This window comes from Oreochromis aureus, linkage group 5 (assembly GCF_013358895.1).
Source record: "Oreochromis aureus strain Israel breed Guangdong linkage group 5, ZZ_aureus, whole genome shotgun sequence".
Classification (NCBI taxonomy): Eukaryota; Metazoa; Chordata; class Actinopteri; order Cichliformes; family Cichlidae; genus Oreochromis; species Oreochromis aureus.
In genome coordinates this window covers 29,606,249-29,619,257 of record NC_052946.1, presented here as the reverse complement: position 1 = coordinate 29,619,257, position 13,009 = coordinate 29,606,249, and the positions used below count along the sequence as shown (strand labels likewise).

The 13,009-nt window shown below is 40.0% G+C and overlaps 1 protein-coding gene across 1 annotated transcript; it reads right to left on the bottom strand.

Annotated features, from left to right (window-relative positions):
- Window positions 1-710: 710 nt before the first annotated feature.
- On the bottom strand, window positions 711-12,929 carry nol8 (nucleolar protein 8). Its single transcript, XM_039612198.1, has 18 exons — window positions 12,814-12,929; window positions 11,989-12,117; window positions 11,311-11,373; window positions 10,398-10,476; window positions 9,922-10,078; window positions 9,496-9,782; window positions 8,681-8,937; window positions 6,787-8,231; window positions 6,147-6,350; window positions 5,858-5,971; window positions 5,644-5,740; window positions 5,063-5,195; window positions 4,873-4,956; window positions 3,410-3,726; window positions 3,175-3,316; window positions 2,723-2,784; window positions 2,382-2,464; window positions 711-1,191 (listed from the first exon to the last, which is right to left on the bottom strand). Exons 2-18 carry the CDS (start codon window positions 12,107-12,109, stop codon window positions 1,132-1,134), a joined length of 3,705 nt encoding a protein of 1,234 aa, XP_039468132.1. The 5' UTR covers window positions 12,110-12,117; window positions 12,814-12,929; the 3' UTR covers window positions 711-1,131.
- Window positions 12,930-13,009: the final 80 nt, after the last annotated feature.

The following is a 13,009-nucleotide window of genomic DNA, read 5'->3' as shown; positions in this document are numbered from 1 at the left end:
TAAAAGGGAGTTTTTCTTTCACACTGTCGCCAAAGCGCTGTCTCATAGGGGGTCATATGATTTTTGGGGTTTTCTTTGCTGTATTATTGTAGGGTCTACCTTACAATACAAAGTGCCTTGATGCAACTGTTGTTGTGATTTGGCACTGTATGAATAAAATTTAATTGAAATTAATAAAAAAAAAAATTACTGGAGCATTTTAATTCTGACCTGAATTAAAATGGCATCAATTTCACAATCCTGCATCGCCTTGTCCTGAAGTTATCGCATTCAAAAGACGTTCTGAGGACTTAACCTCTGACCTTGAGGCCGAGGTCACTGGAATTTGAACTTGTCTGAGTTTAGAAGATACACCTACGATATCAATTTGAAAAATCCTAGGTGTCTTCCTTCTTGAGTTATGGCATTTACAAGATTTTCAGGTAGCTTGACATCTGACCTTGACCTTTAGCTCGAGGTCAACAAGATTCAAACTCAGGCGAGAGTTTTAGTAGCTGCACTGTGGTATCAATTTGAAGCTCCTACATGACCTTGTTTATGAGTTATCGCACTGACAAACTTGAGTGTTCATGCTGCCCGCCCAGCAGGGTGACAACAATATCCTATCAGCCATTTACAGGCGGAGGAGTAAAAATGGTGAGATTAAAAAAAAGAAATAATAATTATATAACATTCCTGAAACCAGAAATAATGGAAAAGAAAATGTTCAGTTAAGTTATATCTTTCATTTCCATTTATTCTTAATTTAATTTGAAGAAGCATATTTATTTATTTATTTGTCCATTTTTATAGTAGGTTTGGTCCTCCATAAGTGGGAGCTGCTGCTTGTATGAAATCATGTTTTTCACAGCAGGTAACACATGCTGTTTACGAAAAACAAAAACAAACTGACTACAAAATATCTCATCAAAATATCAATATCCACTAAAATAAACATTTAATCTGAAACTCTGGATGATCTTAAACATTCGGATGAGTTCACTGTCTTTGGCAGCCATCTGCTCTCCATCCAGCCGACTGCTACAATCAGTCCGAGGCAAAAAATTGGCACCAAGAAAGGAGAAATGATCGGTCAGGCACGAATTCAGGGCAGTGAGTGCTGAAACACAAAGACTTCATTGCCCACAATCCTCAGCTCTTCAGGGAGGACGTCAGCTTCCTCCGAGCATCCTTGTGCTTCTTGCGGTACTCCTGTGAACACAGACGGGAAAGCCGAAACATGTTTACTGAATAACTTGAGCCATTTTTATGGACCCACAGATTTTACTTGCATGAAGACAAAGAGTTGTGGTTGGAAATGCAGTGAATTAAACCCGTCGTCTGCCAGTGCTCATAAATGCTCCCACGAACAACTTCAAAGAAAACGTTAAACTCATAAACAGTATTTTTTTTTAAAGCTCTAATATTTTTATCTAAGTTACTCGTCATAGAGAAACATTTCTCCACAATCTGGCACTTCAAAACTTTAAAACACATGTTCCTGCTCCAATTCTGTCTTCTTGATTACTTTCATCCATCATGGGCTAGAACTTTGTGAGATCATGTGGTGAGGACGACAGCTGGGTTCGCTACTCTTGTGGGTTTCTGGGCTGATGCCTTGCCACTGCAGACGTTTCTCCCTGCTGCTGTAGTTGGGTGATTGGGTTTCAAGATCATTAAGTAGACCACCTGTCAGTGCCTGGTAACCTGTCCAGCATTCATTCTCTCAAGCTATGACAGCTGGGACAGGCTCCAGCGCCCCTGCATGCCTGAGCTGGATAAGCACTAAAGAAAATGGATGAATGGACAGACGGGAAGCTTAAGTTTTTTTTAGAGAGATCAGTCACTGTTGACACCGAGGCCTCAGCAAGTAAGACAGGGAAGAAGGGTGACCTTAGCACCACAACCTGTGTCTTGTTTACTTATTGTCTGAGCCAAAACACAAAGAAGTTGCAATGTGCACCAAATGATTCATACTTAGATTGCAGTTAGTGAAACCAAATAACTCCAGAAGGTGGGTAAGAGGTGTATAAGTCACAACTCTCTCTAACACTGCCTCACTGATTGGCACCTTAAGGTACTCACTTACCAGTATTAGCAGCAGTGGTTTTAAGGGGAGTGTAGATATGTGCCCTTTTTGGTCTAGAGGAGAGATTTTACTGGATTTTTTCAGAATAACTAAAAAACCTAGTGTTAAAAAAACAGACTGGCAGTGTAATAAAGTTATGATATGCAATGTATACCATACTCACTGTGAAAACAAATTCTGGAGCTATGTTTCTCATAAAAAAAAAATAATAAAAAAAATCTTAAAACTGAAGATTTAGCATCTAATAAGGATCTATATAAGCATCTAATTAACTTCTTGACCGGTTTAAGCAATGTTCATACAAACTCTATACCTGTCTGAGTGCACTCCTCCTCTCCTCCCACTGCTCCCTCTGCTCCTCCAACTCAGACACACGCCAGAACAACTTGGGACCCTCTGAAGGAGAAAACAGTGTTCAGATCACACATCAGAACCTTTATCAACTTAAAAAAACAACAACAACAGAAATTTGGAAATCTCCGCTGACATGAAACTATATCTGCAGATCTAACCTGCTGCTGGATAACAGTTTAATAACTTATGTCACCTCTGAGTTTGCATAAGGAAAAAAAATGTACCCACACAATGTTGACTCTCACAGACAGCTAATAAGATCATTTTCTTCTTTTTTTTCCTTTGGAATCACCATCCTACCTGTCAGTCTGTCATCATCAGGGTAAAAGAAGAAGAATTCAGTGTGTGACGGCATCACCACTCTGTAAAAACGCAACAAAAATACACAAAAGCTCAGATCATACTGTACTTTCTTTGTATCAATTCAACACACCTTCAATCTCATGTCTCCTTTCATAACAATCTCACAGTCATATCCACTTCATGCTTTGATTGGTCAGGTGTGTGAAAGCAGCTGTGTTAATGAACCAAAAATAACTGGCAACAATGCTCTCATCCTTCTTATAAATAGTTTCCAAACAATAATGCCAAACAGACACAGACTCTCACATTTCTGGACTTCTACGATTTTAGGCAAAAGCAAACTGAGTTTATTAAAACAGTGCTCAGTTTCAATCCTCGTGAAAAACCTAGGTCACATAAAAGCGGGGACACATGAAGCAGTTCACAGGATTAAAGTTTGTTTTTCCTACTCTGTAGTGTTAGCTGTGATGTTGCCTTGCTCCTCATCTTCCTCCTGCTCATCCTCTTCCTCCTCTGAGCTGCTGTCATGGAAACGTGGGTCTTGATGCCATGACACTTTTGGAGCTTGTATGGCCTCTACCTTGTAGACGGCTGTTTAGAGAAAAATGGAAAGTTTAAAAATACAACAACAAAAAACAGAGTTTATGTATTTGGAAGATTAAGATCAGTTCAGGCTCTACCCACCTGTCTCTTTACTTCCTGTCTCTGTGTCATCTCCAAAGAAGGAAAATTTAAATCCAGACGAATCCTCTTTTTCCGCACTGGGAACAGAGAGCAGCGGGGCCGACTCTTCCTCCTCCTCTTTACGCTCTCCTTCTTCTTCTTCTTCTTCTTCTTCCTCCTCCTTCTGGTCCCAGTTCATCTTCTCTTCTTGTTGATCTGTCTCATCCTTGCTCTGACCGAACACGGTCTTCAGGTCGCCTGACACGTCGTAATAAATCTCTTTAGAAACCTCAGGAAGCTTTTGAGCTTCCTCACGTTTCTTCTTCCTGGCAGCTTTGCTGTGAAGACAACAGATCACAGGTTGAATTTTCTGGTTTCCTGCACATGTGAATGCTAAAAATCTTTATTTTATTATTCTAACTTTGCAAAAAGTATATTAAATCATTTATTGACATAAATATTGAGTACCGCACAAAAACCCCCATTACAAACATTGTTAGAATTCAGGTTTAACAGTAAAACTAGTGCAATGATGACACACAGAACCATAGTTATGATTGTGTTGCAGTAGGGTGATGTTTCTGCTCAGCTGCAGGTGGAGAGGATGGGCAGAGTGATTCAGGCAGAGCAGTGAGGGAAAGCTGACTGAGGTCTTTTAAAGAAGCACACACCCATTGTGTTGTTTACAGTGTGTGAGCCCAGAAAAATAAAACCCTGATATTCCCTAAATGTAGTCTGTCTGGGTCTGTGCTGAGCTGACTTACAGGTAGTAAAATCACTGTTATATATTATTTTTACTTAGCTAGTTTCTTGTCAAAGTCTGGCACCTACAATAATAATGATTATCTGTTGTATTAAATCCATCCATCCATCCACTTCTGCTTATCCTTTGGCAGGGTCACGGGGGCGCTGGAGCCTATCCCTGCTGTCTTAGGGCGAGAGGCGGGGTACACCCTGGACAGGTCACCAGTCTGTCACAGGGCTTGTATTAAATCCACTGCTGAAAGTAATATCCAAACAAATGTACTACTTGTTTGACTGAACAGTGTTTGTTAGAAACATCTTCCTGCTTCTTTTCAAAAAAAAGAAGAAAAAAAAAAAAAAGAAATTTCCATCCCTTACTACTTTTTCTGATCTACTTTTGAAGTGTTTAGTGGAAACAAATACCATAGAAAGAGTGTAGAACAGCGGTGCCCAACCTTTTTTGCGCCACGGACCGGTTTATATCTGACAATATTTTCACGGACCGGCTTTTAAGGTGTCGCGGATAAATACAACAAAATAAAACCAGTACCGGTACCCAGGAAGAAGAAGATTAATTCATAACACACGGGAAAAGACCCAGGGAAACTGAGTTAATGATTAAAAAAAAGTAACGATAAAAACCGTTAGAAACCCTGATAATCATAAATTTCACACCGGAGCCATAAAATCATAAATTTCACAAGAAAAATAGGTGGAAATTCACGTTTCTAAGCTCGTACCTCTCCTTCTTGACTTCCTCTTTCTTGGTCTCAAATGCAGCATGTTCTTCCTTGCTGGGGTCATAATGAAGCGCTGACACATCTCTGCAAACACACAGTCACACAGCTTTAAGTTTCTTTATTTTCTCCATAGTGAATATGACTTGTTCCAGTTCAGAAGCAGCTGTGATTCAGACTGTGTGAAGCTCACTTGAACTTCTTGGCTTTGCCAGCAGTCTTGCTGCTGCAGTGTTGTTGGCCAAGAACACTCTGCAGAATAGACAGGGTCTTCTTCTTCTCTTCCTCCAAATCCTCATCATCTTCCACCAGGGATTTCTTTGTCTCTGAATCACAAACACGTAACATGTTTAACTTAAATGTTTCAAGGAAATGATTCTTAAAATCGAAGATAAAGAAGTGTACATGATGTGCAACATAAAGAGGTTGTGTTACAGCACAATTAAACTGGTAAAAACTTTGTTTTCAAACAGAAAATTATCTCGACTGTTTTGTTAATAAAAAAATATTTTATCTATAACATCTGTGTAATTTCAGGCCAGCTGGTGATGCTTTAATAGACTGATGATATTTTCCATATTTCAAAAGGATTTATATAGCTTCAGAAAATAAGAGCACACCAAGGTCCATAATATCTCATAGGAAGAAATTAATGGTGGTGGTATGCATGCTGGAATTAACCTGGTCCGGAGCACATACAAAACCACGGGGTTTCTCCATCTTGATCTGCTTTCCTGCATTTACCAGCTACTGTACCTGCATCCACAGTCTCACCTGAGTCCTCGTCTTTAACCTCTTCATCCTCTTCCAGAAAGCGAGAGTCCATCCGGAAACGCTCATCTGTCCCGAAGCGAGACTGCAACGCCATCAGCTGAGCAAAAAACAACAAACCAATATTTAGTGCGAAGTTTCGAGTTTGCACAAGTCCACGGTTGAGCTAAAACATTATGACCACCTCTGTGCAGCAGTGTGCAACTTCTTTTCTCACCTTCTGTCCTGCTTGACCCTCAAACTGAGGCTTGATGTCAAACCTGCTGTCATCCTCCTCATCTTCATCGTCACTGCCGCCAAACAGCTGAGGGCCCGATGACTTCAGACGCACCTGAAACACACAAATGCAAAGTTAAAAAACAGCCCGTTTAGAGCCACATTATCACGATCAGTTAAGATGTCTACTGATAATAATGACCATCTTTGGTGAAATAAAGGTGGATGAATGCAGCTTTAAATTCTTATATTCCAGTTCAGAGACCTTAGCTCAGCAAGTCTTCACTCACCTCCGCTTTTACTTTGACACTTTTATTTGCTGCGGCCTCATCACCAGTGGCCTCATCCTCTGATTGGCTGTCCTGGAACAGAGTCTTCCTTGATGCTAAGACCTCTGAGTCCATCCTCTGCTGATCTCCATCGTCATTACCATCATCTTCTTCATCTTCAGAGCCAAATACGATATGTTTCCCTGCTCCTGCCACGGGAGCATCCTAATGAAGATACAGCGTTTTATCATCATCAGTAATTAATTATTATTAATGAATAATACGAATTACGAATACAAAAAGAAAATCTGAAGCCTTCAGCACACAAAGAGGACCAAACTTTTAATGAAGCCTTCCTGCCTGCCTTTAAAGGTAGAGAGGAATATGTAGATATACTTGACATGTTTTTAGGTTCTTAATATCAGAAAAGAAATTATATTTGAAAAAAAAAATCAAACCATGAAATTTTAAATTAAATTTGGCAATGAAAAATTATAATTCTGTGTTCTGTCCTACAGATTAGTTTTATTTTTCCAAAGAAACATCAATCAAAAACCCTTCCAAACTTCAAGAACTGCTTTGATTTTATTAACTAGGTTAAAATAATTCCAAATGAATCAGTTTATTACAATAAAATCTTATAAACACGCTGCACTCTCACCAGGTTGGCTAGTGCTCCCTGGATGAGTTTTTTATGTTCTTCGGCCTCTTTCTGTCGTTGCTGTACAGCAGCCAGCCTCCTCATGTTGGCCTGTCTCTGCCGCTCCTCTTCCTCCTCAACTCCTAATGCCATCCGGGGCAGTGCCGGCTCTTCCTCCTCCTCCTCTTCCTCGCTGGTGGAGGTTTCCCTGTTCAAAGCTGCTTTCACACCCCCGTTAGCAGAAATGACCTGCTGCTCATTCTTATCCTTTCCAGATGAGCTGCAGGATGAAGGTAAAGCCTTTGCTGCAGATTTAACATTTACAACAGTCTGACTGGAGTTCACCCTCCCCTCCTCTTCTTCTTCACTGCTTGACGAAGACTCAGTCTCAGCCTTTTCTGCGTTTACACAAACTTTAGTTGTGACCTTTTTTAAAACATCAGGAGGAGGCATGACTTTTATAATCTCTCCTTTTTCCTCCTCCTCATCATCACTCTCATCTTCTTCTTCATCATCATCATCATCACCGTCATCACTCTCATCTTCTTCTTCATCATCGTCATCCTCTTCTTCTTCTTCATCGTCCTCCTCTTCTTGCTCACTGCTGTCTGAAATCTTTGTTTCTGCATGATTCTGGTCTCTTACGCTTGTGATGGTTTTGCTGTCTGTTTGTTTGTGAACCAGTTGTGGAGAATCAGAGTTCATCTTCTGTTTTTTAACCTCTATTCCTCTTCCATCATCCTCCTCCTTGTCTTCCGATACCTCATTCAATGCTTTTGTGCCCTGGAAGGCAGGCAGTGGTGCTGACGTGACACCTTTTCTTTTCCTTTTTTTCTTCTTCTGTTCATCCTCGCTGCTGTCGTCCTCCATTATCATGGCGAGGATCTCTTCAGGCGTGGAGCCTTTCTTTGGAGCAGGTTGCTCTGCAGGAAAAGACGTGAAAAGCGTTTCTTGTTCTAGTCCAGCTCCGAGGAAGCTGGGAGCTACAGTGTTTGAGTTCTGCTCGGCCTCCTCAGCTAGCTTCTGCAGGTCGGCCAGGGAGATCTCCAGATGGGTGACATTAGAAAACATGGCTTCATAATCAGAGTCTGAACATGAATCTACTGAGTCTTCTTCATCACCCTCATCTTCCTCATCACTATCTGATTCTGATGAGGACGGCCTTGCGACAGGGAGGACAAGCGTTTTCTTATTTAGCTTCTGTTCACTAGAACCCCTCTTTTGCTGCACGCAGGACGGTTTTCTAGAAGTAAGGTGTTCTTCATCATCTGTTGATCCGTCCTCTTCCTCTTGCTCTCCAGCTTTTCTCTTTGTCTTTGTTTTTCTCTTCTTGTCTGTGTTGTTTCCTGAGAGGTGCTCTGCTGTTGGGGGAGTATGTTTCTCCTGACATTTAGCAGGAGGAGGTTTCCTCGATGCAAAGAGTTCATCTGTGTCAGCAGAGTCGTACTCATCCTTGTCTTGATCACCTGGAATCACAAAGAGGAAAGATCAATTTTTTTCTGGGATGGAGAAAATGAGGATGATTCACTCATATTTAATTCTATTATTTTTACTGTAGTAACTTTTGACATAATTTGGTACTGATCAGCATCACTCAATGAAAGAACATCCCTGATATCATGGTTTGAATAAAGATAATACCACACTCTTCCCTAGAAATCTGCATCCACACATGCATTACATAGAATTAGCAGTCAATGTGCCACAAAAATCCACAAATAAAAATCAGGTTACTTGATGTAATCTGTTTAAGAATTTGGCATCTTTTCTGTGAACCTACATGTGCATTTGAAAGTAAAATGAATAAACAGCCATAAAGTTAAACTCATCACTCAGGTAGAATTGTAAACATAAACAATGACAAATTTGAAAATTTGAAAATGAGCAAACTGCCTGTTTCAAACACATGTGTTACCTTTGCATGCAGATTTTGCTAAGAAGTCATATCCAACCACTTCCAGATTATCCTCTTCCACCTCCTGCTGTTGTGGTGGAACATGGGAGGTCTGCTGAGCTGCCACCACCCTGCGGATTTCCTCTTCTGAGTCGCCATCACTGTCAGTAAAGTGTCTCCACTTCTTCTGTGCCAGTCTGTGGTCGTTTTGTTTTTCAAATCCGTTGGTGAGTTGATGAGCCTCAGTGTGACTGACAAAGTTGACAGGGTGTTCAAATCTAAGGTAAAGCAACAAAAGTAAGGGACACTAAATATTCATAAACTGGTATTCCAAAAACCCAGAATCTGCATGTGTTTTCTAAACATCATTAATCCATGAGACAGAACAGATTATTGAAAGCTTGCAAAGCTCTAGGAATTCCCAAAACATTTAGAACATTAGGAAATCTAACAGGAACCTCTGAGGATTAAACAAACGTGGAAATATGGAATGTCAGGAACAGTCCAGAAACCAGGTGGCTTGAAAAACACAATAAATCCATTAGAAGTTTTAGCAATTAAAAAAACTTGTTATCTTAACTCCAGAAATGAGTTAAGATATTTTTCTGATTCATGAATAAATATGTCAGAATCACATGTACCAGGAGATAGCTCTCATGATTCCAGAGGTAACACCTGGGCATCCTAGAAACTACAGGAAGCAGGAAGCAAAGCGGATCCAGGAATGAAAATCTAAAATCGCAGAGGCCCTCAGGGACAGAAACCAACTGAGACCTTGTGGGTTAACCAAAACAAACCTGGTCTACTGGAATAGTCTGAAAAGGTCACATGGATACCTGGTTCTGCCAGAAACATTGTCTGTCCGACTCTTCTTGGGTCTCCATGGCTCACATGGGGGGAACTCCCCCCGCCTTTTCTTACTGATTTCATCATCCCCACCCTGGACCTCCCAGGTGAGCTGGGTCACAGGTATGGCCTCATCAGGGATGGTGTTTCGGTCCAGTTTGCGAATATTGTGGCTGTATTTTGATGGGTCGTACTTCAGGTTTCGACATTTGCTGCCTTTCTGACTTCTGAGCTGCAAGATGGGGAGGACCCGTCCGAATTTACTGACCACCCAGTCCTGAAACCAGAGGACAGTCAACACCAACCTTAAACCCTTAAAACTAAAATGTATTAATTTGTGTTAAGGGGATTAAATTTTTAAAAGAAGTGGTTTCCACATTGTGACTAGATGACCCCACAAGAGAGTATGACTAGACCTTGTGTCCTGGGATTTCGGTCCCCGGAACCGCAGCCTTCATGGTAAAGTTGTCCACACCAGCTTTACTCAGTGAGTCCAGAAGCTTCTGTCTCTTGTCCTCAGCTGCAGGCTGTTGGAGACGCTGCTCTGCTGCCTCTTGCCGCTCCTGAGCCAGCCTATGACACAAATGCATCATCACACTTCTACCACCTTTATGTATTTAGCTAATACAGAGCTTTTAGCTCTCAAGCTAACAGATAGGAATAATTTTCTACAGGTACAGAGATCAAATTTTTAAGATTGGTGAACATAAAAATCCAGAATTTTCAAAACAGACAACCAACATTTGTGAACCTTGATATTAAGGTCTGAGTAAAGTAAAAAAAAAAAAATAAAAAAAAAATCACCCCCCTAATAATTCAATAGTTTGTACAATAATAATTTTCACTTTTCTGTTAGTGTTAGATTTACATGGCAAGATGGACGTGGTTGTACCTGTGCAGGAAACTCTCCTTTGCTATTTCAATCTGCAGAGTTCCCCCTTTCCATTTAGACTTGTTTAGCACTGTCAGGCCTGCAGAGGAAACACACCAATCTCATAATGCAACAGTTTTTTTTTTAAATGTTAGTTTAGAAAGCAGACTGTAGAAAATGTACTCAATGGTGCAAACAACACAAACACAATTCTCACTGAAAGTGTTAATTACATGTTTAGATGAAGGGTTCCTTCAGTTTGGCAGATGAGGCATCCCACTAACAGTGTGAATGAATATTAGTTACATAAGTTAGTTAACCCTGTGAGGTCTAAGTCAGCGCTGGTGACGACTCCAACCCTATGCTCACAGAATATGTTTGCTTTCTCCAAAGTTTTGGTAAATATGAAACAAACAAAAATCATTCTCACTGACACGCATAAGAAATTATTTACTTTTTCCCCTCAAAATAGTCATCTGTGCTTCTCTCAATTCTTATTTAGACTTAAATATACTGTAACTACGTTTTCTTATTCCTGGTTTTTGTATATATTGCTTTTGTTGTGTTGTATTTGTGTTATGCACCTCGGAGCATAACATCCATCCATCCGCTTACGCTTATCCTTTTCAGGGTTGCGGGGGGCGCTGGAGCCTATCCCAGCTGTCTTAGGGCGAGAGGCAGGGTATACCCTGGACAAGTCGCCAGTCTGTCGCAGGGCTAACACATATACACAGACAACCATTTGCACTCACATTCACACCTATGGGCAATTTAGAGTTTCCAATTAACCTAACCCCACTTACTTACTGGGGATGACAACCCTTAAATCCTAAAACACATATTTAGAGTTAGAAGGTTGGGGTTGTCACTGATAATGACTTAGACCTCAGAGGGTTAAATCTGAGGATTCTCTGCGGCAGCTATGGTCACTTACATTTCTTCAGGTCGGCATCTGAAATATTGATGTTGACGTAGCCAAAGGTTTTATAGGGAACGCCTGCAGGAGGAACAATAACATTATGAAGATGTAAGAATTCATAATGAACAAAACATAATGATCATAAATCTATTTTCGATTATGTTTTTCTGATTAATTTTTATTGTCCCTGACCAAAAAAATAAATAAATAAAAAAGTAAACTAAACTTTCACAGTTGTATTGAAAATCTTTTTAATGTTCAGAGCAGCCCTGACATCTTGTATTTAAGCATCACTTGTAAATAAAGTTGTATAATTTGTGTAGTGCGAGAACAACAGCTAAAGATTTTTTCAATGCAAATTAGATGTAAAGAATTTCAAACTTTTAGTATGTTTTCTTGTTTTAAATAGAAATGCATAGTAAAATAAGAAAATGCTTTAGAGTTTAGTTTTCTTTGGACTTTAACTTTTAACAAATAAAGTTAAACATAAATGAATGCCGCTGGTTCGTTAATATTAAATGCCTTTCAATGCAACAATTGTACAAGTACCTGATAGTGACAGTGTTGAATGTGAAAGGTGATTTCAAGTCTCAGAACATGAATAAAATTAGATAAACAGAATTTAAACATCAAACATTGTTACTGTCACCATTCTGACTGTCAAAGTGTGTCAGTGTATATTGGATTCCTCACCCTCTGGGTCTTTCCTGGTCCGGAGCTCCACATCCTCAACGGCTCCAAACTTTCCAAATCGATCTTTCAGATCCTTCTCAGTGACCGTGTGGCTTAACCCACCGACGTACAGCCGCCGCATTGCTGTGACTGTAAGTATAAGGTGGCTACACTTTAAAAAGCTTTGTAAATTGATGTTTAGCTGATCTACCAGGCATAGTAAGTACATTTGAATCACTACCTCGCATATTTTACATATTTATAAATACTGAATACATAACCATTTATAAAACATGCAGGCAAATCATACAAAAATAAATTCATATTCAAACAAAAACCGAAAAGCAGATTTAATGCTTCTCATAAATCTACAGATACAGATACTCTCATTACTCGCATGAAAGATCAGGCCAGATGAGATCTGCTCGTCTGTACGGTTCTGAATTGCATTTTACTGTTTCTAATACTGTGTCCACTCCACTCCACTCCACTGCACTGCACTGCACTGCACACTGTGCTTCTCAGTATAATACAAAACAATCCAATGAAATTACAAACCAAAGACTTCATAATAACTTTAAAGCTGAAACACCTTTTAAAGCAGCGTCCAAAATGAATAAACTTAAGAGGACAGGACTGAGAGCAGAGCCTCAGGTTTTAGCTGTATGCAGCTGAGTGGATCCAGTAAATCCATTTCAACCTGGAGGAACTCCAGACATAGAGCATAACCTAAATCATAGAGCGTCTACTACATATATGACCTCTAAGTGAGTCGATTTATAACTACTCTTATTTGTTATCACGAGCATTTTTACATACAGAGTCCGAAAAGCTACAAATGTTTACCTCACATGTATCCAGCTGGTGTTACCACAATTTCTGTCCGGAGCTGAGGTCCTGCAGATAAATCCGTCCGTAACATTTTTCTCGGGAACCACCCAAATGTTCCGTAGACTCAACGGTGGTTTAAAAATGAATAAATAAACGAACTCGCTAATGTACCGGTATCGCTAAGGGATGCCGGTACATTTTTTTAATTATA